The sequence below is a fragment of the Halichoerus grypus genome, chromosome 4 (assembly GCF_964656455.1).
Source record: "Halichoerus grypus chromosome 4, mHalGry1.hap1.1, whole genome shotgun sequence".
Classification (NCBI taxonomy): Eukaryota; Metazoa; Chordata; class Mammalia; order Carnivora; family Phocidae; genus Halichoerus; species Halichoerus grypus.
Genome location: NC_135715.1, coordinates 176,114,746 through 176,139,180, shown reverse-complemented (window position 1 = coordinate 176,139,180; position 24,435 = coordinate 176,114,746). Strand labels below are relative to the sequence as shown.

General features: G+C 59.9%; 2 protein-coding genes across 5 annotated transcripts; one reads left to right on the top strand and one right to left on the bottom strand.

The window, feature by feature from the left end:
* Positions 1 to 1,017: 1,017 nt before the first annotated feature.
* On the bottom strand, positions 1,018 to 4,600 carry INHA (inhibin subunit alpha). Its single transcript, XM_036082918.2, has 2 exons — positions 3,680 to 4,600; positions 1,018 to 2,014 (listed from the first exon to the last, which is right to left on the bottom strand). Exons 1-2 carry the CDS (start codon positions 3,951 to 3,953, stop codon positions 1,182 to 1,184), a joined length of 1,107 nt encoding a protein of 368 aa, XP_035938811.1. The 5' UTR covers positions 3,954 to 4,600; the 3' UTR covers positions 1,018 to 1,181.
* A 188-nt stretch (positions 4,601 to 4,788) lies between these two features.
* On the top strand, positions 4,789 to 24,361 carry OBSL1 (obscurin like cytoskeletal adaptor 1). 4 transcript variants are annotated; one of them, XM_036082914.2, is made up of 21 exons: positions 4,789 to 6,122; positions 8,093 to 8,362; positions 8,447 to 8,698; positions 8,845 to 9,147; positions 9,314 to 9,610; positions 10,626 to 10,898; positions 12,078 to 12,350; positions 12,997 to 13,269; positions 16,184 to 16,456; positions 17,128 to 17,403; positions 17,480 to 17,767; positions 17,955 to 18,230; positions 18,821 to 19,090; positions 19,237 to 19,509; positions 20,500 to 20,766; positions 21,523 to 21,635; positions 22,098 to 22,254; positions 22,415 to 22,576; positions 22,905 to 23,009; positions 23,316 to 23,585; positions 24,285 to 24,361. In XM_036082914.2, the coding sequence occupies exons 1-21, from the start codon at positions 5,111 to 5,113 to the stop codon at positions 24,290 to 24,292; spliced, it is 5,691 nt and encodes a 1,896-aa protein (XP_035938807.1). In that variant the 5' UTR covers positions 4,789 to 5,110; the 3' UTR covers positions 24,293 to 24,361. The 4 variants fall into 4 exon arrangements, with proteins under 4 accessions (XP_035938807.1, XP_035938808.1, XP_035938809.1 ...); XM_036082915.2 differs by lacking the exon at positions 17,955 to 18,230 and having other exon boundaries at positions 4,790 to 6,122; XM_036082916.2 differs by lacking the exons at positions 17,955 to 18,230; positions 24,285 to 24,361 and having other exon boundaries at positions 4,790 to 6,122; positions 23,316 to 23,593.
* Positions 24,362 to 24,435: the final 74 nt, after the last annotated feature.

Below are 24,435 nucleotides of genomic sequence, written 5' to 3'. Positions count from 1 at the left end.
AAGGAGGCTTTGACGAATCACTGTTAGCATGCATGTGCACTGTGGTTGTGCGGTCAATACCAGAAAGTGCTCCAGCTTTCGGTCGGAGGGATCTGAACATCCTCCCTTTAAAAGGAGACTGGATGGAAGCTACTGGCTGAGAGCCAGGACCCTGGGGCAGGGCAGGTGGACAACCAGAGGGAGGGAGAAAGGGGAGAGTGAACAAAGCACAGAGGAAAGCCAGGGAAGCAAGGCCCAGACAAGGCAGGCAGGAATGGACTGACAGGAGACAATGGGAAGAGAAAAAGACTCTGCACTGGGCTCTGGACTCTAAGCATGTGCACAAAGTGCATACACTGACACAAGAACTTGTTTCTCTAATAGTAGGCTCTGCTTTTCCACGCTTCTGACATTAAGGACTGAGTTAAGGAGTCAGTGTAAAGATACACAGGGCACATTAAGGAAACCAAAGACTTTGAGAACCTGAATTCCAGAACGCCGGGCCTCAAGGAGTCTATGTCAGGAACCAATGGTAGATTTAAAGGCGTCCCGGGAGCCTCAGCAAGTTGAAATCCTCGGGTCTTCGTTCTCTCCCCTCTCTTGCCCTTGTAAATTTTCAGGCCCTGCCAACTCATCTGTCTTTGCCTTATTTCCCACTCAAGTTCCTGAGAAACCCAAGATCTAAGCTGCTCTGAACGTCTATCTCCAGTGGGTCCTTGAAAACCATCATCTCTGGCCAGTCTACAAATCCCCTGACCTTGAGCTAGGGGTCCATCAGCTTGGGCAGACAATAGCAGGGGAGCAGCATGAGGTTCCAGCAGTCTCCAGAGTGGCCACCAAGAGCTCAGAACACTTTGTGTCTTCTCCCAAGTGTTGTGGCTTCCCCACCAGAGACATATCCAATCACAGCTCTGGAACCCCTTGACTTTGAGGTCAAGTGAGGCTGTGTGACCTGAGATCCTACAATCCCACACTCCTGGGACCTGCCCCCCACCATATCAGAGAAGCCAGAGAATGCATGCCCAGTCATATGCACTGTGTTGTTTATTGTCACATGTTTATGTCACAGGGGCGGGATGGGGAAGGGAGCCCTCAGGCAGAGAGGGATGGAAGGAGGGGGAAGTGGGAACCATCCATTTTCTGAACTCTGCCCTTTCTTCCAGCTGTTGACGGGTGCAGGCTTGGCCGCCAGCAGGACTCCCTCAGATACAAGCACAGTGTTGAGTGAGAAGGTTGGGCACTGTCTCATACTTGAAAGAGTAACCGCCATCTGAGGTGGTGCGGACACGTAGGGGCCTCATGGTCCCAGGGAGGGCAGCACAGCAGGGCTGGGCCCCTGGCACCAAAGAAAGGGGTTGGACAGGGGTAGGAGGAGCCCCGGGCCCCGGCAGGGGCAGGTCTGATGGGGCAGGCAGCCCACAGCTACCGTGACAATAGTGGAAGATGAAACTGGGAGGGTGCACAATCCACTGGTCCCAGCCCAGCTCCTGGAAGGAGATATTGAGGGCCGCTCTGTGACAGTCAGCATGGGCGGCGGGTTCCTCCGGAGGCCTCTGGAGCAGACGCAGCGCGGCCGGAGACCATGGCCAGGGCAGCGGGGGAGTCGAGCGTCGGGCTCGCTCGCCTCCGCTGGGTGGCCTGGCCCGGCTGTGGGCCACCAGGAAGGGTGTGGCCTCGGGCCGGGCTGAGCAGGAACAGAGAGGGCAGCGCAGCTGCAGGACCAGGACAGGGCTGGTCAGCAGAGGGAGTGCAGAGGGGGCCAGATGCAGCACCGCCCAGCGAGGGGGTGCCTGGCCCAACGACATGGGCACGGCCATGGGGACCCCTGATGACAGAGCCAGCAGGCTTAGCAGGGGCCCAGAGCTATTGGAGGCCGCTTCGCTCTGCCTGGCCAGGCCCGTGTGGAACCACAGGTGGGCTGAAGTCACTTGGCGGCCTCGCGTGTGCTGGGACGGCCGGAACACATATGTGAAGAGGCCGTCCTCGGCCTCCTGGGTCAGCTCTCTAGCAGCTGACTCGACCGCACAGCCGGCACCTGCAGGAGACACAGGGAAGGGAGAGGGCAGCCCTGACTGGCACAGCCTGGGACCTCTCTTCCTCCTCAGCGGCCGGGATGCGACGGCAGTTCATCAGCCAGCCACACCCTGAGCGCTGTCAGCCTCCTGAGAGAGCTGACAGAGGCTCTCCATTTGTTATTTCACCCTTAACGGACTTAAAAAATACCAGATGTTGCCAACTTCTCTCTGAAATGGTTTTACCAATTAATATTCCCATCAGCAATATATGTAACAGGCCCTGCCCACCCTCTACCTTCACCAACGCTTGGCATCGTTAGACCTAAATTTTTGTTCACCAGTAGTGTGAAATGGGATCTTGGATGACGGTACCTTGAATACACGGGCATTTGTTTTATTCCCCCATATTGCTTCAAAAAAAATTTTTTTTTAATATTTTATTTTTAAGGGGCGCCTGGGTGGCTCAGTCGTTAAGCGCCTGCCTTGGGCTCAGATCCTGGGATCGAGCCCCACATCACGCTCCCTGCTCCGTGGGAAGCCTGCTTCTCCCTCTCCCACTCCCCCTGCTTGTGTTCCCTCTCTTGTTGTGTCCCTCTCTGTTAAATAAACAAATAAAATCTTTTAAAAAAAGAAAAGATTTTATTTTTAAGTAATCTCTGCACCCAAAGTGGGGCTCAAACTCACAATCCCGAGATCAAGAGTCACACACTCTTGCGACTGAGCCAGCCAGGTGCTTTCTAAGAAAGGCAGTTGGCATCCCTCCACTAAACAATCATGACTAGGGGAAGGACTGCAGATTGGGACGATGCTGTCGCGTGGATTTTCTCATTATAAATTTCACGATTGATCTCTTTTTTTAAATTTTTTTTTATTTATTTGACAGAGAGAGAGAGACAGCGAGAGAGGGAACACAAGCAGGGGGAGTGGGAGAGGGAGAAGCAGCTTCCCGCTGAGCAGGGAGCCTGATGCGGGGCTCGATCCCAGGAGCTTGGGATCATGACCTGAGCTGAAGGCAGAGGCTTAACGACTGAGCCACCCAGGCGCCCCTCACCTCACGATTGATCTCTTTTGCGGATAAGGAAACAGGGTTACAAAGGGGAAGTGACATTTAACTACTAAGGGGCCAGGCTGGGATTCGGCCCGATCCCAAAGCCACACGAAGTCACTGCGGCACAGGGAGGCAGGGGCTCCTCTCTGAGGGAAAGATGGGCCAGACTACAAGAATGTCCACCTGGAAGAGGGCTTTACTGGTTCAGTCAGTGGAACACGGGAACACACATAAGGAGATGAAAAGGGAATTCAAGAGAAAGTAGACTAATTTCCTGGAAAAGTTTCCCAACTAATCTTACCCCAGCATTTCTGTATCTTCTCAAGTCTCAGCTAACTGGGGCTAAAGAAACAAGGTTTGCAGCAGGGAGCGAGGCAGAAGAAGAAGGAAAGGTGGCAGAAAGAGGCCCAAGCCCAAATATCTCTTTCTAGAGACCCTTGGTGTCCCAAATGAATGTCCCCCAAATGACTCCTGTGAGCCTCGCTCCATTTCGCTTAATCCTGAGAGGTAGGCGTCATTGACCATTTTCAGGTGACGAGACAGAGACTCAAACCCAGACCTGCCTGGCTCCCGAGCCCATGCTATATGTACTGCACTGCTTCTCAAAGTCGCCCTGCCGGTGCCCCACGCTCATTACCTGTAGCCGGGAAAAGGATGGCCTGGGAGACATCCTCCTCCTTCCTGGGCTCAGAGCCCCTGCGCAGGAAGCCCCCCGGGGCATGTCTTCGGGGCAGACGCCTGACTCCAGGATCCCCACCTTCCCCGGCCAGTGCCGGAGGCCCCAAAGCATCCAAGAACAGGGCCCTCACCTTGGCCAGGACAAGTGCCCGGTCCAGCTCTGGCCCGTGGCAGCCATGCCCACTCTTTGGGGACAGCAGCAAGAGGAGCAGGAGTGGTAGCTGGGACAGCATAGCTCACCTAGCCCTGCCAACGGTGAACCCGCACCCTGCCCTGTGCCCCTTCCGTCAGGGTCTGCACCCCGCCTCCCCACTCTGCCCTCCCCATCCCACCGCGAGTCCTCTTCTACCCTTCTCATCCTGGTCTCCCCAGTCCTTCCCACGCCCTGCAATCCAGAGTGGCCCCTGCCCATGGCATTGAGACCTCCTATCTCTGACGCAGATGTCTGTGGCCCTGAGCCTTATCTCCCACTCCTGCCAAGCATGTGGGGGAGGGGGCTGGTGAGGGTTTTCACCCTGAGTGACCTGACCCACACATACCACCCCTTCCCCCTACACACACACAGACACTCTCTCTCTCTCTCTCTCTCTCTCTCTCTCACACACACACACACACACACACACACACACACACACAGAGCCACATCCCAGCACCCAGCACAGAGGTGACATCCGGTGGGACAGGAGCCTGGGAGCTGGGGTCTGCCAGCTCCTGAAAGTGTTATTCGTAGGGAGAACAGAATGCGCCAGCCCCTCAGACCTTCTGGGGCCCCTTTCAACCAAGCAGCTGCTGGGCCAGTCATGGGGGGGGAAGGGCTGAGGCTGGGGCTAGAACTGGGGCTAGGGTGGGAGGCAGGTGGTCCCGCCTGCTCTAAACTTAGCCTGGAGGAGCCAGTCTGGGCTCTTGTCCCTCCAGCTGTGTCATCAGAGAATATTTTTGGGATTGGCAGCTGCAGGCGCCTCTGCCACTCAGGCCCAAGCCTGGCCGGCAGTTGGGGACCTGGCGGCTGGAGGTGGGAGGGAGGAGGGGAAAGAGGCCCAGGCTGTGGGAGGGGGCTGGGAAGAGAGGCTCTCCGGAGCAGGAAGCCAGGCCGCGGGCAGAGGAGGCTGCGGGGCCCCTCGCTGCAAAGGCAAACAGGAAGGACTGCCCCCTGAGCTCCTCGGCTCGGGGCCCGGGAATCGCCGCCGCCGCAGAGCCGCAGCTCCGGGCCGAGGGTAAGGAGACGAACCGGGAGCGGGCGGCCGGGGGAACGGGGGAAGCTCCGCGGGTGCCCGCGCCCCGGCCCCAGCCGCGCCCCGCCTCGCGGGCTCCCGCCGCCGCCCCCGGGCCTCCGCGCGCCCGCCGCCCGCCCTTCCCCCCGCACCGCTGCGGGCCGGCGGCGACCGCCACGATGAAGGCGGGCTCCGGGGATCAGGGGAGCCCCCCGTGCTTCCTGCGCTTCCCGCGGCCCGTGCGGGTGGTAAGTGGCGCCGAGGCCGAGCTCAAGTGCGTGGTCCTGGGGGAGCCGCCGCCCACTGTCGTGTGGGAGAAGGGCGGCCAGCAGCTGGCGGCCTCGGAGCGCGTGAGCTTCCCCGCGGACGGCGCCGAGCACGGCCTGCTGCTGAGCGGCGCGCTGCCCACCGACGCGGGGGTCTACGTGTGCCGCGCCCGCAACGCGGCCGGGGAGGCCTACGCGGCGGCCGCCGTCACCGTGCTGGAGCCGCCGGCCCCCGAGCCCGAGCCCCAGCCCGCCGAGCGCCTGCTGCCGCCTCCCGGGGCCGGGGAGGGCGCCCCGGTGTTCCTGGCGGGGCCCCGGTCCCAGTGGGTGCTGCGGGGGGCGCAGGTGGTGCTGACGTGCCAGGTGGGGGGCCTCCCCGCGCCCGCGCTCTACTGGGAGAAGGACGGGATGGCCCTGGACGAAGTGTGGGACAGCGGCCACTTCACGCTCGAGCCTGGCCGCGCCGAGGGCGGCCAGGGCGTGAGCCTAGCGCTGCGCATCCTGGCGGCGCGGCTGCCCGACTCGGGCGTCTACGTGTGCCACGCCCGCAACGCGCACGGCCACGCGCAGGCCGGCGCGCTGCTGCAGGTGCACCAGCCCCCCGAAAACCCGCCCGAGGACCCCGACGAGGCCCCCAAGCCCGTGGTGGAGCCGCTCAAGTGCGCGCCCAAGACCTTCTGGGTGAACGAGGGCAAGCACGCCAAGTTCCGCTGCTACGTGATGGGCAAGCCCGAGCCCGAGATCGAATGGCACTGGGAGGGCCGCCCGCTGCTCTCCGACCGCCGCCGCCTCATGTACCGCGACCGCGACGGCGGCTTCGTGCTCAAGGTGCTCTACTGCCAGGCCAAGGACCGCGGGCTCTACGTGTGCGCAGCGCGCAACTCGGCGGGCCAGACGCTCAGTGCCGTGCAGCTGCACGTCAAAGGTACTGCGGCGCCCCCGGGGCTCCCCGGACCCTGGGGAGGGGCCTCCAGCGCTGCCCCGGAGACGGTGGGGGAGAGGGGAGGCGGACTAATCACATACCTTTTCCTGCCCGCCTCCCACCCCCCAGGGATTCGGATTTAGTAGGTCTCCAGGGTAGCCAGGAACTGCTTAGCAAACCCCCTAAGTGATTCTGAGGCCGAGGGTGGAAAATGACTCTTTGATAAACGGCTTTAAGGAGTGACTGATGGACCAACCAAGAGGGAGCGCTTCTAGTCCTATGGATTTCAGCCTCTTTGTTTTACTCTCCCCTCCCTCAATGGAAATCCCATGTGGGGCCCCAACAAAGAAGACTGGTATAAGGAACATTTTATGGGTGTAAATTTCTAGGTCCAGATTTATACCATGTACTTATAAAGCCCATCAGTGAGAACCAGGGTGCTATTTTATTGAATATACACGTTTTAAGACGAGGCTGCATTCATAACTGGGTCTCATCTGTGAGCCCTGTGGGAAAGTCTGGGGCTGCAGGCGACACATTGACAAACTCCTGATTCACACCAAAGGTAGGCTTGAGGGAGGAAACATGCCCTGTTTCGAAAATGCTCTCCAGGTTTGAAAGAAGAAGAAGGTGAACGAGAGGAAATTTCTATTTCAAAGTTGAGTCATCACCAGTATCTCATAAATGCTTACAGTGCTCATAAACAGAAAATTCAGAGGGGGGATAAAAAAAACCACCCCAAACTCCCACTGGAAGGTAAAGCTCTCCATAATCAGAGTTCATCACAACTCGAGGGATTATACCTTCATTAGTTATTACCCACCTTGTTCCCTCAGAGGAAGAAAAGTTGGCAAATCTCCGGAGCCCTGCCTGGTGCTCAGTCAGGCGTGTGGCCCCTGTGCTGAGGTCTGGTGTGCCCAAGCCCGCGGGGCCTCGCTAACTAACACCATCAGGAAACAGGAGCCCAGTGGGGAGGCAGAGCTTCCCGCAGCGGGACAAACATGCTACTCCAGCAGCCTGAGAACCCACCGCTCATTTCCGTCATCGTGCTTTCTTCTTAGAAAATGCAGTTTTGAAAATGACTAAAGTACTTTTTTATATACATATTTTAATCGTACTTTTTAAAATCATTTTACTTATGTATTTATTTTCACCAGGATAATTGTATTGTACCCTTTGATCCTCATCTCCTATCCCCCTTCCCCCCCTCCCCCCCTCCCCCCCTCGTAACCAGCAGTTTGTTCTCTATAGTCAAGAGTCTGTTTCTTGGTTTGCGCCCCTCCTCTTTTTTTCCCCCTTTGCTCGTTTATTTTGTTTCTTAAATTCCACGTACGAGTGAGATCATATAGGATTTGTCTTTCTCTGACTGACTTATTTCACTCAGCATTCTATTCTCTAGCTCCATCCATGTGAAAACGACTAAAGTACTTTAAAAATGAAATTCGACTCAGACCCTTGCAGAATTTGTGTAGGGCCCTCAGGGGCCCCAGGGAACAGCTTGAAAATCACTGGTGTAATCCAAGCCCTTCCATCCCTTTCCCCACTTTAAAGTCAGGAAACTTAAGCGGCTGACTCTAGATTTTGGCTCCAGTCATGATCTCAAGGTCCTGGGATCGAGCCCCACATCCCGCATCAGGAGTCTGCTTCAGGATTCTCTCTCTCTCTCTCTCTAAAAATAAATAAATATTTTTTTAATAAGTATTTTTTAAAAATAATAAAGTCAGGAAACCGAGGCCCAGGATCACTAAAATGGCCTTGTTCAAGGTGATGTGGTTGATGAGTGTCAGGGTCAGATGAGAATTTAGGCCATCTGACTTCCCTTCTGGTGGTTTTTCTGTGATTCCAGAATACCTACAGGCCCTGGGAGAAAAATGGCAGGAGCTACTGTGGGTTTAGGCAGTTGATGATGCAAAGAGTCCTTCCCCTGGCCAGGCCCCCTCCAGAGCCTTCTCCTGTCTCTCCCCTCTGCACAGAGCCCCGCCTCCGCTTCACCAGGCCCCTGCAGGATGTGGAAGGCCGGGAGCACGGGATTGCCGTGCTGGAGTGTAAAGTGCCCAACTCTCGCATTCCCACGGCCTGGTTCCGCGAGGACCAGAGGCTCCTGCCGTGCCGCAAGTACGAGCAGATCGAGGAGGGCACTGTCCGGCGCCTCATCATCCACAGGCTGAAGGCAGATGATGACGGCGTCTACCTGTGCGAGATGCGGGGCCGGGTGCGCACCGTGGCCAACGTGACGGTCAAAGGTGGGCTGGCCAGTGGGAGGATGCCCGGGCTGAGGCACGCAGGTGCCCAGCCCCCAGGCTGAACGATTCCCGTGCGTATTTCAGGGCCCATCCTGAAGCGGCTGCCCCGGAAGCTGGACGTCCTAGAGGGAGAGAATGCGGTGCTGCTCGTGGAGACACAAGAAGCTGGGGTCGAGGGCCGCTGGAGCCGTGATGGGGAGGACCTGCCGGCCACCTGCCAGAGCAGCTCTGGCCACATGCACGCCCTGGTCCTTCCAGGGGTCACCCGAGAAGATGCTGGCGAGGTCACCTTTAGCCTGGGCAACTCCCGTACCACCACTCTGCTCAGAGTCAAATGTGAGGGCATGAGAGCCCGTGGGCAGGAGGGCCAGGGCAGGAGGGCAACCAGATGCCAGAGCCTGGGCTGGCGAGGTGGACTCAAGGTGGGAGGGCTGCAGGGAGCCTGGAGCAGGGCTGGAATGCACACCCTGCCTTTGTCCCAGGTGTCAAGCACAGCCCCCCAGGACCCCCCGTGTTGGCAGAGATGTTCAAGGGCCATAAGAACACAGTCCTGCTGACCTGGAAGCCCCCTGAGCCAGCCCCTGAGACCCCCTTCATCTATCGGCTGGAGCGGCAGGAGGTGGGCTCCGAAGACTGGATCCAGTGCTTCAGCATCGAGAAAGCCGGAGCCGTGGAGGTCCCGGGAGACTGTGTGCCCTCCGAGGGCGACTACCGCTTCCGCGTCTGCACGGTCAGCGAACACGGCCGCAGCCCCCATGTTGTGTTCCACGGGTCCGCTCACCTCGGTGAGTCAGTGCTGTTGGCCCCGGCCTGTCGGCGGCCGTACCCCAATCAGGCCCTCCCCATCCTCTCTCCTCCCTCCCCCAGCCTTTGGTCTGTACCTTCCGCCTGCACACCCTTGCCCTCTGCCGCCCCTCTGGTTCTGATGGCCACACTCCGTCCCCATCGCAGTGCCCACAGCTCGCCTGGTGGCTGGTCTGGAGGATGTCCAGGTATACGACGGGGAAGATGCAGTCTTCTCCCTGGATCTTTCCACCATCATCCAGGGCACCTGGTTCCTTAATGGGGAAGAACTCAAGAGTCACGAGCCAGAGGGCCAGGTGGAGCCCGGGGCCCTGCGCTACCGGATCGAGCAGAAAGGTCTGCAGCACAGACTCCTCCTGCGAGCCGTCAAGCACCAGCACAGCGGGGCCCTGGTTGGCTTCAGCTGCCCCGGTGTGCAGGACTCAGCCGCCCTCACCATCCAAGGTCGGTGCTCGTGGGGACCAGGGTGGACAGATAGATAGGGTCAAGACACAGAAGTCCTTAGTGGGCCCAGACGGAGGGCTCAGTGGTCCAGAAGGCCCATTTCAACCTACGTGCAATGTAGAGGGGACTCCTTAGTATCTTCATCAGCTTCATAGCCACATTCTCTGGAGCGCTTTGTGGCTGACGGAATTCTGTCACATTTGTTATCTCCAAGACACAGACCCTGGTCCCTAGTCCCTGACTGCTTCCTGTAATCGATAACATTATCAAAGCAACTTCCTATGTGCTGAGCACAACCCTAATCGTCTCACATACATTGTATTCATTAACATAGTTCTCTCAACAGCCCTGTAAGGTAGGCTCTTCTTTTACCCCATTCTACAGATGGGGCAGCTGAGTCACAGCGAGGTTAAGTGACTTGCCCAGAATCACCAAGCTAATGAGTGGTAGTGCTGGGTGATGCAGCGAGGCAGTCTGGCTCCAGACTCACCCTGTGCCACCTGTGGACAGTTCTTGGTGGGCATCTGAAAGTGCAGGGACATGTGGCACTTGCCATCTCACCACTGCCAGAGTTTGTAAGGCCCATCGAGGAATTCCTCGGTGCCCAAGCACAGGGCCCGGAGGTGGTCAGCTTCCGGCATCCTAGGGGAGGGCAGAATAAGAACCAGCAACCAGAGTAGCGTTTCCACAATGCAAACTGGGATCCCTGACATCAGGGTCGCCTGGAGGGCTGCTTGATAAGACAGATTCCCTGGCCCTTGCATGCGTGCGTGGGGCCTAAGAACCTGCATTTTCAGCAGATTCCCTAGGAATTCTGTACACTAAAGGCGTTGCACTTGAGAGTTGGTGTGTAAGCTGCAGATGATTTATTTTTAAATCCCCACAACTGCATTGACAGTGACAGCAGTTGTGTGGCCTGACGGAGGCACCCCCCCCCCCCGCAGCAGGGAGGGGTGCTGACCCCAGGCAGAGCGTGACGAGAGTGCTGCCTGTGCCCACACCTCTCCCCACACAGAGAGCCCCGTGCACATCCTGAGCCCCGAGGACAAGGTGTCCTTGACCTTCACGACCTCGGAGCGGGTGGTGCTGACCTGTGAGCTCTCCCGGGTGGACTTCCCAGCGTGCTGGTACAAGGATGGGCAGGAGGTAGAGGAGAGCGAGTCCCTGGTGGTGAAGATGGACGGGCGCAAACACCGCCTGATCCTGCCGGCCGCCGAGGTCCGGGACAGCGGCGAGTTTGAGTGCAGGACGGAGGGGGTCTCCGCCTTCTTCAGTGTCACTGTCCGAGGTCAGCAACTGTGGTGGTCTGGGCTCCTGCAGCTGAGGCTGACTCTAGGGGCCACGTGAGCCCCGTCCCTTGGTCTGCCTGCTTGGGGGGGGGTCCCTTCCGGGGAGAGCCTAGCGGGCCAGGGGACATGTGTTCAAATTATTCAAATTATTATACTTGCTTCTAAGTCCTCCCTCCACCAACGCTCTCCAGCAAACTTGCCCTCCACGTACCCTGCTCTGGGTAGTGGGTGGGGAAACAAAACTCAGTTAAGGGAAGGAGAGACGGGGGCTAACATTTATTGGGTACCTACCATGAGCCAAACGTTATACTAAATGCTTCGCATACATACCATTTCGTGTAAACTTCACAACTGGGTGAGAAGGAATAGATCTCCAGTTCCCAGAGGAAGAAACTGAGGCTCAGAGAGGTTATGGGACTTACCCATTATCACACTGCCAGCAAACACCGTAGCTGGGTTCACGCCTGCCTCAGGTGGCCCGGGTCAAAGGGACGCTTTAAGTGCAGTGGTCCGGTGGTTCTCAAGCCAGTCCATGTTCTGGCTACTTCAGAACCACCCTGGAAGCTTGTTATAAATACATATGCCCAGGCCCCCCAGACCTCTAGCGCCAGGCTGTCCAGGGTAGAGCCTAGGGATCCACTCTGGGAGGGCAGCTTGGGAACCCCTGATTCAGCTCATCTTCCCGCTTTGAGTGGAAATCCTGTTTCAACCTCATTGCCAGGAGGTCGTCCAGCTGCTGCCTACATGCCCCCAGTGATGGGGAACTTACTACCTGTAGAGAGCAGCTGTCTCACGGTGGCACTGCTAAGTCGTTCCCACCCCCTGCCCATCCTGGGGCCAGTGCTCCAGGGGCTCCCTTGTAAAACCAGCAGCAGGCATGGCCCCGATGGGGCCCATGATGGTGACCTCCCCTCAGCCGAGACAAAGGCTGTCTGTGCCTCCCCCAACCATGTCCCCACCGAGCCACCTCTGACCCTCTGGGGAATCAACTCAGGGAGCCCTCAGGTGCCACAGGATCTGCATTACCTCACCCGCCACGCACTCAGTACCCCACGTTCTTGCTCCAGACCCCCTGCACAGCGAGGCCTCAACCCTCCCAGGGTCCCTCGGGGAGGAAGCGGTCTCCTGTGTGTGTGTTGGAGGGGTGTCTGTGTGACCCGGTCTCTGCTCCCCACCAGACCCCCCGGTGCATATCCTGGACCCCCAGGAGCACGTGTTCGTGCATGCCATAACCTCAGAGTGTGTCATGCTAACCTGTGAGGTGGACCGAGAGGACGCGCCCGTGCGCTGGTACAAGGACGGGCAGGAGGTGGAGGAGAGTGACTTCGTGGTCCTGGAGAAGGAAGGGCCCCACCACCGCCTGGTGCTGCCTGCCGCCCAGCCCCCAGACGGGGGCGAATTTCAGTGCGTTGCCGGAGATGAGCGCGCCTACTTCACGGTCACCATCACAGGTGGGGGGCCAGGCAGGCCCGTGGGACACCGCCCGGGCAGCTGTCACGCTCTCACCCCCCAGGCCACTGTCCCCAGGCCCTGCTCCCCTCTCCCTGGCTGATCCCAGGTCCCTCCTTGGTCTGCACCCTGAGGTTCAGTCACCCACAGAAAATGTGTTGTCATTAACACTGGCCAGGGTGTATGATTCCCAGGGAAGCTCTGCTCTCTCCGTTTTCCAGCGAAGGGGAGCGTTAGGAATGGCAGCTGTATGGCGGGGTGGGGTCCAGGGCAGGTGGGCCCCTGCACTAGAGGGCTCAGAAGCTCTCAAGAGCCTAAGGGAGGCCCTGGCTCCATCTGGGCACCCAACCCTCCTCTCCCTGGTCCCACCCTTCATACTGTCCCTGTCCCAACCCCGAGAATGTAGCACGTTTCTCTAGCAGAGGCTGCCACCGTCGTCCCCACTGTGCCCCCATGCCTCTGATGTGCTTTGGTGACCGTGGTCGTGTCTCCAGCTGGGCGTGGCTGTCCGAGCAGCTGTGAGACCTAACCTGAGGGAAGGCTCTCTCCTTCGACACATGGTCCACTCGCCAGGAGGAGGGAACAGGCACGGATGAGGGAGGGCAGCAGGGCCCGTGGGTCCCAGCCACGACTGTCCCCGTCCTCCAGACGTCTCCTCGTGGATCGTGTACCCCAGCGGCAAGGTGTACGTGGCAGCCGTGCGCCTGGAGCGCGTGGTGCTGACCTGTGAGCTGTGCCGGCCCTGGGCCGAGGTGCGCTGGACCAAGGACGGCGAGGAGGTAGTGGAGAGTCCCGCGCTGCTCCTGCAGAAGGAGGACACGGTCCGCCGCCTGGTGTTGCCCGCTGTCCAGCTCGAGGACTCCGGCGAGTACTTGTGTGAGATCGACGACGAGTCGGCCTCGTTCACCGTCACTGTCACAGGTGTGGGCTCACCCCAGCTGCCCCGGGTCACCGGAAGACTGTCCTGAGCCCTTGGGGGAGCTGGCCACGGACTCCCTAGTTAGCTCGCCGGGGAGGAGGGAGGTAGGGCCGCGGGGCCTGTACCAAGGCTCCCTGCCCGAAAGACCTCGGGGTGGGGGGCGTGGGGGGGCCCTGTTCAGCCCCTGTTCGGGTGAGCCGTCTCCTCCCCAGCACTGGCGCCAGGAAGAGCTGTGCTCCATCGGCTCGTTGGCCGAGCACTTCCTGCGTGCCGGCCGCTGGGTCCGGGGCTGCGGACGCACGCGGGCTCCGTTCTCCCAGAGCCGCCGGTCTAGCTGGGGAGGCCGCTGGTAACCAGGGGTCGCAAACGGGCAGTCCGTAGGGCCCCATGCAGCCCACAGATGTGTTTTGTTTGGCCTGCAGAGTCTTACCAAAGTCAGGACAGTTCAAATAACAATCCGGAGTTATGCGTCCTCTTGAAAAAGCCGAAGACCCGGCGGCTCTGGTCCCGCTTCCCCCCATGGCGACGAACAGCTGGTGCTGAGTAGCAGCTACCCCCATATTGCGGGGCCCGCATTCCTCGGTGCTTACCTCCCTGCCGTGCCTCTTTGCCTCTCCCCAGACTGCTTCCGCCACTGACCTTACCTACCTGGCCCCTGTGGGCGTTGGAGTTTGCGACCCCTGTTTTAAACCAATAAACGCGCAAATAAATGTACAGTGGACACCTCGTGACAAGTGCTGTGAAGGACGAGAGCAGAGGGCTCAAGAGAGGAGAACAGGAGAGTCAGGGAGGGCTTCGGAGAAAGTCACCATGCCACCCGTATGAGCCAGCCCTGGGTTGGGTCTGGACCCCCCAGCGGCAGGCAGGCAGACGTGCTCGCTTCTCTCCGGGAGTGCACAGCCTGGCAGGAAAGCCAGACACGTTAGAGGGTCTTAGAATATGGATTGTCCAGTGTTGTGATAGGGTGCGGCGGGAGCTCAAGGCCGTGTGGCAGCTGGCCTTGTGCACAGGCGGGAAGTGCTTTCAAACTGGATACTTGAGGCAGGGGCTGAGTTAGCTAAGCGGGGTCAGGTGTGGACTGAAGGGAGGGGGGAGACTGTTCAAAATTGGAAAAGCACAGAACGACTATGGAAGTGATGGGGGTTCATTCAGTGCTGGAAACTTAGGGGCTGCAGCCCATGATGCCGATCCCAGTGTGGGGGCGGGGGGGGCATGGTGGGGGAGGGGTGTTGCAGGGCCTAGGCAGCTCTGGCGGGCACAGAAGAACCCCGCTGGCTTCACTGGAGTGCCCGTCCTGCACCTGGCACCGTCTTGTTGCCCTGTCCCCTGCCCTGGCCCAGGAGTGATGCCTCAGTCCAGGCTGAGCTACTTAGCCCCCCCCCCCCCGACACACACACACACTCCCTGCATTCCGGATAGTGCAGCCTGGCGCACACAAGCCACAAAGCCAAAGAGGCCTTTCTGCACACGTTCTGTCCTGTAGTGAGGCCCTTCAAGCTCCGGCCAGACATAATGACAGCTACACACATTTCAGCCCACACTTGGCCTCCCCACAAAACACCAGATTCTTCACAGGGAAGTTGACACAAGCACCACCTCGGCTTTGGGCCAGGGAGAATCAAGTCTGATGCCAAGCTGAGGTCCCACAGCTGTGCAGACCCCCAGCCCCATCACTGCACCCTGTCTTCACCCGACTGCCCCCATCACCTCCCCCCCCACCTCAGGCAGTCACTCCTCTGCAATTTGCCAGCCTTGCGGGGGCCCCAGAGAACCAGCCCGCATCCTCTAGACTCTTAGAACAAGCTGTTAGGGAGGTGGGTGGTGGAGGCAGAGGACTTGAGTGTGTGCTGGTGAGCACGTCGGCCCACGCGCGCCTCGGCAAACAGTGGGACCGGGAAGCTAGCAGTTCCTGAGCCTCGCCACTAGGGGGCTGAATGTTAAAGGAGCTCGAAAAGTGTCCTGGAACCTAGAAGATTCTGAGAGACGTGCAGGGTGCATGGGAGCACAGGCAGGCTCGGACTCAGTGCACCAGTCACTTCCAGTGTTGACATAACTCCTTTTCTGTGGGGGAGCGACCGGTTTGGAGCAGTTGGAAATGAACTCCCAGAATCAGTGTTTAGCATCCCTGGGGAATTCTCAGACAGGTGTTGGCAAGTCTTATGCACAGATGCAAAAATCATTACTGAGTTCCGCCCGCCTTGGCTTGCAATCTCTACCACTGCTCGCAGAGTCTGAGCCTCCCTTTCACAGATGGCTGTTCTCCCCACCCTTCCCCCCTACCCCCGCCCCAGAACAGTTGTAGCCAGCTGTGACCTTAAAGAGGTTGGGTAATCACTCTGTGCCTCAGGTTCTTCGTCTGGAAAACAGGGATAAAACCATACCTACCTCTTCGGATCGCTGTGAGGGTTCAATGTGTAAAGTGCTTAGGGCTGTTCTGGAATGTTAGGAAATAGTATTTGCTATTACAGATCTAAGATCTCTTACTCACAATTCTGATCTAAAAAAAAACAGTTAAAAGTCTCTTTGCAAGTTGGATATTCAAAGTCATTTAGTAAAATCTGAGCTTAACTGCTGTGGAACGATTTCTACTCTTTAATTATCCTGCTTAGAGTGAGTATATCTCTAGGTTACACTGCAGAAATGTTAGTGAAGTTGATGGGGTGGGAGGAGGTGCCCCAGAGGGGGCTGGGAGGAGCAGGTGTGTGATCTCTGATAAATGCACCATTTCTGGGATCTGAAGCATTCTGGATTCTCTCACACCTCCGGCCCCAGGGATTTTAGAGAGCAGGCCCTGGACCTCTTACTCCTTGTTATGATTATCCTTATCACTCTTATTATTGTGAACGACAGGAACTTCTTACTGCCAGGGAGGCCAACGGTGAGTTTGTGACAGCCTGTGATCACCCCACTCTGCAGAGCCCCCAGTGCGCATCATATACCCCCGGGATGAGGTGACCTTGATCGCCGTGAGCTTGGAGTGCGTGGTGCTGATGTGCGAGCTGTCCCGGGAGGACGCCCCTGTGCGCTGGTACAAAGACGGGCTGGAGGTGGAGGAGAGCGAGGCCCTGGTGCTGGCGAGTGACGGGCCGCACCGCCGCCTGGTGCTGCCTGCCGCCCAGCCCGAGCAGGGGGGCGAGTTCGTGTGTGACGCCGTAGATGACTCAGCCTTCTTCACTGTCACCATCACAGGTGGGCAGTCTCTGGGCACCCTGGGGAGCTAGAGAGGCAGGGGGCTAAGGGACAGACACCCAACCTTCTCACTTCCTGCATCTTAGGCCCCCCCCCCAACCTGCCCCCTTAGGAGATTTCATTCAGTCATCAAATATTTATTGAGCAACTACTCTGCGCTTAGCGCTGTTCTGAATGCTGACAGAGTGGCAAGCCAATAAGAGCAAACCTCCAATTCTCCACTAGAATTCGATTTCGTGGAGCTCGACTTCTAGTGAGGATGGACAGACAACCAGTAGGTGATGATAAGTACATCAGAGGGAAAGCAGGGAAGAGGGGTATGGAGTGGGGGCGACTTAGGGAGGGGCGTGCGTTGGGGCCAGCTAGGTCTGCGTCTACCTCTTTCTGCCCCTGGGACCTTGGACAAATCACTTTCCTCTAAAGAGGCCTCAAGTCCTCACCCGTAAAGTGAAGCCAACATCGGTGCCCTCCTAGGGAGCGTCAGGAGTAACCGTGCCAAGAGCTTCAGTACGCTTAGTGTGGCACCTAGCACACAGTAGGTGCGCATGGATGGTAGCCACCCCGGTCCCAAGAGCTGCGCTGGGAAGAGAGAGGGCTGAGAAGCCAGGGGGTGAGTCAGGTAGAGGCCTGCCTGCTGAGCCTGAGCACCGCTCCCTCCGTCTGTCCGCCAGCCCCGCCAGAGAGGATTGTGCACCCGGCAGCCCGCTCCCTGGACCTGCAGTTCGGGGCCCCGGGGCGCGTGGAGCTGCGCTGCGAGGTGGCCCCTGCCGGGTCCCGGGTGCGCTGGTACAAGGATGGGCTGGAGGTGGAGGCATCGGACACGCTGCAGCTGGGAGCCGAGGGGCCTGCTCGCACCCTGACCCTGCCCCACGCCCAGCCCGAGGACGCCGGGGAGTATGTGTGTGAGACTTGTGACGAAGCTGTCACCTTCAATGTCAGCCTGGCTGGTGGGTGCTTCCTGCCAGCCTGGGTGCGGGCGGGGGGCTAGTAAGCCCGAGCCGACATGCTCCTCTTTCTGTCCAGAGCCCCCAGTCCAGTTCCTCGCCCCAGAGGCAGCCCCTGCCCCACTCTGTGTGGCCCCCGGGGAGCCGGTGGTGCTGAGCTGTGAACTGTCCCGGGCTAGCGCCCTGGTCTTCTGGAGGCACAACGGGAGCCCGGTGCAGGAGGGCGAGGGCCTGGAGCTCCATGCCGAGGGCCCCCGCCGCATCCTCTGCATCCGGGCTGCAGAGCTGGCCCACGCAGGCCTCTACACCTGCCAGTCCGCGACAGCCCCGGGGGCCCCCAGCCTCAGCTTCACCGTCCGAGTGGCTGGTAAGTATGGCCTGGGCAGAAGGCCTGAGAGAGCCGCACCCCCAAACCAGTATGAGTCTCCCCCCTCCGCTTCTCTAGCGTGCCTCATCCATCCCTCACCCACGTCTCTCGGCATCTTGCTTCCCACTGCCCCCCTCATAGCCCTCAGGCCTCTCCCTCCCAGTGACACCCTGCTCTGACCCCACAGAGCCTCCCGTGCAGGTGGTGGCCCCCGAGGCAGCCCAGACGAGGGTTCGCAGCACCCCAGGCAGGGACCTGGAGCTGGTGGTGCACCTTTCCAGGCCGGGGGGCCCTGTGCGCTGGTACAAGGACGGGGAGCGACTGGCGAGCCAGGGGCGGGTGCAGCTGGAGCAGGCCGGGGCGAGGCAGGTGCTGCGGGTGCGGGGGGCACGGAGTGGGGATGCTGGGGAGTACCTGTGCGACACACCCCAGGACAGCCGCATCTTCCTCGTCAGCGTGGAAGGTAACAGTGCACCCCTCACACCCTGTGGGCCCTGGCACCCCAAAGACCACACCTCTGCACCGTCCCAGGACCCCCTCAGCCCCCGATCCCCTCCTTGCTACCTCTGGCTCCAACCAATGCGTGCACAGCTATTACTGAGACGAGGGTTCAGGCCTCCTTCTTTCAAGAACCATCTCTATAGAAGGAGGCCTAGCCCAGTGGTTAAAAGCAGGGGCTCTGGAGTCAGCCCACCCCGGGTCCGATCTGGGTTCTGCTTGCCAGGAGGGTGTGACCCTGGCAAGTTGCTCCACCTCTCTGAGCCCCGGCTCTGAAGTGGGGGGATGGTGCTTGTCTTATAGGGCTGTGGTGACAGTTAAATAAGATAGGGTCCATGATAAATGATCTGTTAGGGAGTCAGAGGCAGACCAGGATTGAGAGGTGGCAGCTAGGAGGGGCAGGGAGCTGGCATCTTGTCCTTTGGGACACCCCCCTATGGTCCTCAGGAAAGATCTTCACAATAACTGGGAGATGTACCCCCAGGAGAGGATGAAAAAGAGGGAGAGGGAAAGACACAGCCCGCCTCACTGCCCGACCCCCCCTCCCCCGCCCAGAACCACCACTGGCAAAGCTGGTCTCAGAGCTGACACCACTCACCGTCCACGAGGGGGATGATGCCACGTTCCGGTGTGAAGTCTCCCCACCAGACGCCGAGGTCACTTGGCTACGCAACGGGGCCATTGTCATTCCGGGGCCCCAGCTAGAGCTAGGCCAGAGTGGTTCGAGCCGCACGCTGACTGTCCGAGGCTGCCAGCTTGACGACGCGGGGACCGTGACTGCGCGAGCAGGGGGCACGGCCACGAGCGCCCGGCTCCACGTTCGAGGTCTGGTCCTGATGGGGATGAAGTGGTCTTGGCTCCTGTCCCTGTCCGCCCAACCCTGGCCCTAGCAGACCTGTCCGTCTGCCCCGGGATCATCGGCCAGGGAGCAGGGTGTCAGGCTCCATGACCCCCTCCCCCTTCCTCCACAGAAACGGAGCTGCTCTTCCTGCGGCGCCTGCAGGACGTGCGGGCCGAGGAAGGGCAGGACGTGTGCCTGGAAGTGGAGACGGGCCGAGTGGGTGCAGCGGGGGCCGTGCGCTGGATGCGAGGTGGGGAGCCTTTACCCCGGGACTCTCGCATGTCCATGGCCCAGGATGGCCACGTCTACCGCCTCTTCATCCACGGCGTCGTGCTGGCCGACCAGGGCACCTACGGCTGTGAGAGCCACCACGATCGCACCCTGGCCAGGCTCAGCGTGAGGCGTGAGTGTCCTGTCCTCTCCTAATGCATCGCCCGCCCCCTGGCACAGCCTTTCCTGGCTGGCCCAGGGCCCCTCAGACCCCCACCAAAGTGCCCCTCACCACTGAGGCAAGTCAGCCCTGCCTGGCCTACAGAAGTGTGACCTGAAGCAGCCTGCCCAAAGCAAAACTTGCCTTTTCTAGTGTTTTCTATGTACCCTAGAAGTCCGTGTGGATTTTGCATTCCATTTCACATGTCCAAGTTGGCTTTGCTGTAAACATAAATATTATACTCCGGAAAGACCTGCCGTGTTTATCCCTTGCTCACATGCCCCAGGATACACGGGCCCATTTGGCAAAGAGCAACCCCACCCCACAAGCCGGAGCTTTCTATCATCTGTGAGCCTCATGCAAATTACTTAACCTTTCTGAGCCAAGTCTTCTTAAGAATGGGGCTGATCCCTACTTCAAGGGTCTTTGGGAATGGAGATAACATGAAAAATGCCCACCAGAGCTTGGTGAATGATTGCTGTTGCTGATATATATTCTCTTCTAATTTATTTCATTCATTTAATCACAATAAACCCACGTCTCAGTGCTATTCACCTTGTACAATTGGGAAAACTAAGGCCCAGAGAGGTCAAGCAGTTTGCGAAAGGTCACACAGCACACAAACTATGTGGCAGAGCTGGGGTCCAATCCCAGCGTATCTGATTTCAATTTCTGTGCTCCTTCCGGTGTCACAGCATCCCTCCTCACCCAGACTCCTCAACCCTCTAACCACAGCCCATCCCCTTCATGTGTGCCCTCCCCTAACAGCAATAAGCCCCTCCCCCCGAGTTGGCCTGCTGCGCTCCTTTCTCCCTGTACCCTGGTTCTGGGCTTCTTTCCATAGGAGCTCAGGTTGGGTGTTAGGGGTGGTACAGGCAGGGCCGAGGGGGTGTGTGAGCCCTCAAAACCCTTGCCCAGAGCTGGAGCCCTCATTCTCCCTCTCCCCCCGTCTTCCCCGATCAGCGAAGCAGCTAAGGGTGCTACGGCCTCTGGAGGATGTGACCATCATTGAGGGGGGCAGTGCCACGTTCCAGCTGGAGCTGTCCCAGGAGGGTGTGACCGGGGAGTGGGCCCGGGGTGGAGTGCGGCTGCAGCCGGGGCCCAAGTGCCACCTGCATGCCGAGAGCCGCACTCAGCGCCTGGTACTCAGCGGCCTGGGCCTGGCCGACTCGGGCTGCATCTCCTTCACTGTGGATTCCCTGCGCTGTGCAGCCAGACTCACTGTGAGAGGTGCGGATTCTGGACCCGCTGCCTACCTACTGACTGCCCTGAGTGTGACTCTGCTGATCCCCCTTACTGCTTGAGTGTGGCTCCTCTGACCCATCTGATCAGCCAGCATGACCCCACTGGTCCTGCAGTCCCTGCGAACCACTGGCCGTGCGGCCACGAGTGGGCCTCTGCCAGTGTGGTCCCTTTTGTCTGCCTGCCTGACTGTGGCCCCACCGACCGCTCTGAGTGTGACCCCACTGACCACACCAGCCTGCCGTGACCCCCACTGCCTGCCTCAGTGGGCCCCTCTGGCCCCTCCAGTCCCAGTGATCCACTAACTGCCTAAGGGTGACCCCACTAGCAGCTCTGCTTGAGTGTCCCCCGTTTGTCCAGCCCACCGTGTTCCCTGCTGACCACACCACCCATTGGCCTCTGAACCCATCATGTCTCCCACTGGCCAGTGTCACCTGTCCATTCCAGCCAAGTGTGGTCCCCACTGACCATGCTTGCCTCTGGGTGACTCCACTGGCATCTCTGCTTTGGTCGCCCCCCCCCGGCCCTGTAGCCCCAGCATGTCCCCCACTGACACCCCCAGCTGGCCACTCCTGTCCCATTGACTCCTGTGGCCCTGTCGTGTCCTCCACTGACCAGCATCCCACTTGGACCACTTGTCCCAGCACATCCCCCCCTCACTAGTGGCCTCTCCTCATCATCTTTCCTAAATGTGTCCACCACTGACCCCTGTACTCAAGTGTGTCTTCCTTCTCCCACTGGCAGAGGCCCCAGTGACCATTGTGCGGGGGCCACAGGACCTAGAGGTGACCGAGGGAGACACAGCTACATTGGAGTGCGAGCTTTCCCAGGCTTTGGCTGATGTCACCTGGGAGAAGGTCAGAGCCCAGCCTACCTTGGCGGCATGAGGACAGTAATAATAATGCCCCAAAAGGAAACAACTAATATTCACTGAAGGGATGTGCCTGGCACTGTGCTCAGATTTACATTTACTTAACACTTAACCCTCTAATCCTTACAAGAGCCCTATGAGGTAGGTTTTGCTATCTCAGTGTTATCGCTAAGGAGCCTGAGGCTCAGTGGGGTGAAGTATTGCCCAGGGGCAGACAAAAGGGGTAGAGCCCTAACGTCTCCAAGGGGGACACCTTCCCAACGAGGCTCCTGGCTCCTGGCGAGGCCCGGAAGGCTGGGGACAGCCAGATCCCGGCTTGAGAGCCAGGAAAGCATAAACGCGCCTCGAAACCGCTTGACATCAACAGAGGGCGCCGCCGCCTCCCAGGGCCGCGGCTGCCTGTGTCCAGCCGAGTTGCACCCTGACCCTCTGTAACTCTCGCCCCTAGGACGGGCGCCCGCTCACCCCCAGCCCTCGGCTCAGGCTCCAGGCCCTCGGCACGCGTCGCCTTCTCCAGCTGCGGCGCTGCGGCCCCTTGGACGCCGGGACCTACAGCTGTGCGGTGGGGACGGCTCGCGCCGGGCCTGTCCGCCTGGTCGTGCGCGGTGGGTTCGGGGGCGCTGCCGGGGCTGGGCACTGCTGTGGGCGCGGGGGCTGCGGACCCGACTGGCCCGGGACGGACTCCGGTGCCTCCAGAGAGAGGGGCGGGGCGGGGCGTGGTCGGATTCCGCCCCGCCCCACCTCACGCCTCCCGCTCCGCCCCAGAGCGCAACGTGTCTGTACTCTCCGAGCTCCGGTCGGTTCGCGCCCGCGAAGGTGACGGCGCCACGTTCGAGTGCACCGTGTCGGAGGTCGAGACCACGGGGAGCTGGGAGCTCGGAGGCCGTCCGCTGAGACCTGGAGGCCACGTCCGCATCCGACAGGAAGGTCTGGCCGACTTTCCTCCCACTCTGGTCCCTTGCTTCCCCGCGCCTGGCTCAGACAGACCCCGCCCTACTAGGATAAGCCCCGCCTCCACCTCGATGGGCCCCGCCCCATAGCCCAAAGAGCAGTCTCCCGGTCTTTGCCGGGTCCCCATCTCTGAGCCCTCGGTCCTAGACCGCTCCTCTTTCCCTTCGGCATCCCAATTCCGCCCAGCCCAGCGCACATTTGCCGCGTCCAAACCGACCCGGGGACCTACTCCAGCCCACCCTCCTCCCTGAACCTTCCCCAGTGGCGGCTCCTGCCTCGCTTAGCGCCTTCCTCACCTCCCCAGGGAAGAAACATATTCTGGTGCTGAGCGAGCTGCGCCCGGAGGACGCCGGTGAGGTCCGCTTCCAGGCGGGACCTGCCCAGTCCGTGGCTCAGCTGGAGGTAGAGGGTAAGCAACTGGGGAGGGACGGTAGGGAGTGGGCATCATCTCCCCCGGGGACTGGCAGGCTGGCGGCTGGTCCTGGAAACGCTGCCTCCCCACCTCCCTTCCTCGAGGGACTCTTCTTCTGGGGAGGGTCACAGAAGGCAGTGCGTTTCCTGGGCAGGAGACTTTGGGGTAGGGGTACAGAGGAACGGGCTGGTACCACAGAGATCTGAGACCAGGAGTGGAGGCTGCAGGGGGAGGGAAGATGCGTCTCTCCTCCTGGGGGCCCTGCGTGTCCCTGTTAACTTAAGCCCTCGTCCTCACCCCCAGCACTGCCTCTCCAGATGTGCCGCCGCCCCCCTCGAGAAAAGACGGTTCTCGTCGGCCGCAGGGCGGTGCTGGAGGTGACTGTGTCCCGCTCGGGGGGCCACGTGTGCTGGTTGCGGGAGGGGGTCGAGCTGTGCCCGGGAGACAAGTATGAGCTGCGCAGCCACGGCCCCACCCACAGCCTGGTCATCCATGACGTGCGACCTGAGGACCAGGGCACTTACAGCTGCCAGGCCGGCCAGGACAGCGCCCACACACGGTTGCTGGTAGAGGGTGAGTGAAGCTGACTGGGCAGAGGTCAGAGGGACAGGCTGGCTGACCAGGAAGGAGGGGTTGCCTGGGAGCTGGGGGGCTGAGACACACCTACCAGAGGTTTTCCAGGACTTGGGATGGCCAGTTGGTTCTGGGGTGCATTGGAGGGGGGGAGTGGGGGAGGGGCTGAGGAGAGGAGGGAGCCCTGTGTTCTCCACAGGAACCATTTGCTTCAGGTCAGCTCTTCCCACCTTTCTATGCCCTTTCCTGTTCAGGCTTCTCACTCCCTCCTGCCTCTGCACCACATCTGTCTCTCTTGAATGCCCCATTTGTACCCTAATTCCTCTCCTTCCCACCTACTGGTCCCTTGGTCTATGCCCCCACCTGCCTCTGATCCCGCTTCTGCTCTCTGCCCAGCTGGCTTCTGCCCATCCCAGCGAGCTCCACATCGGTCTGAGCAGAGGGCTCCTGAGCTAGTCCCATTTCCTTCCTCTTCCACATACAGATGCCCCACCCTCCTGCATTTCATGCTTTGCCCCACCCCTAACTGGGGGCTGACCTGTTTTCCTGCCCCCGCAGACATCCCAGACAGAGGCCCGGAAAGGGTGGGGCAGAAAGTGAGGACCCAGCTCTCCCTGTGTGGGTGCCCGGGCTCTGCCAGGGGAGAGGACGGTGGTACCCACTCTCTCCCCAGCCCCACGCCGAGTCATTCCTCTGCAGGTAGCTAGGAGGACCGAACCAGGCCAGGCAGGTGCCCTCGGACAGCTTGGAAGGCGTGTGCCCGTACCCTGGGCAGGGGTGGGCGGGGGGGCGGGGGCGCAGGGGAACCAGAGGTGTTGGGAGACAATAAAGTGGTACAGTCCTTTTCCCT

Bases quoted from the DNA above. Each gene is read 5' to 3' on its own strand.
- INHA (XM_036082918.2), bottom strand. From the start codon at position 3,953: ATGCTGTCCCAGCTACCACTCCTGCTCCTCTTGCTGCTGTCCCCAAAG. The intron at 2,015-3,679 runs GTAATGAGCGTG...TGTCTCCTGCAG, and splicing joins CATCCTTTTCCCGGCTACAG to GTGCCGGCTGTGCGGTCGAG.
- OBSL1 (XM_036082914.2), top strand. From the start codon at position 5,111: ATGAAGGCGGGCTCCGGGGATCAGGGGAGCCCCCCGTGCTTCCTGCGC. The intron at 18,231-18,820 runs GTAACAGTGCAC...TCCCCCGCCCAG, and splicing joins CTTCCTCGTCAGCGTGGAAG to AACCACCACTGGCAAAGCTG. The intron at 22,255-22,414 runs GTGGGTTCGGGG...GCTCCGCCCCAG, and splicing joins TGTCCGCCTGGTCGTGCGCG to AGCGCAACGTGTCTGTACTC.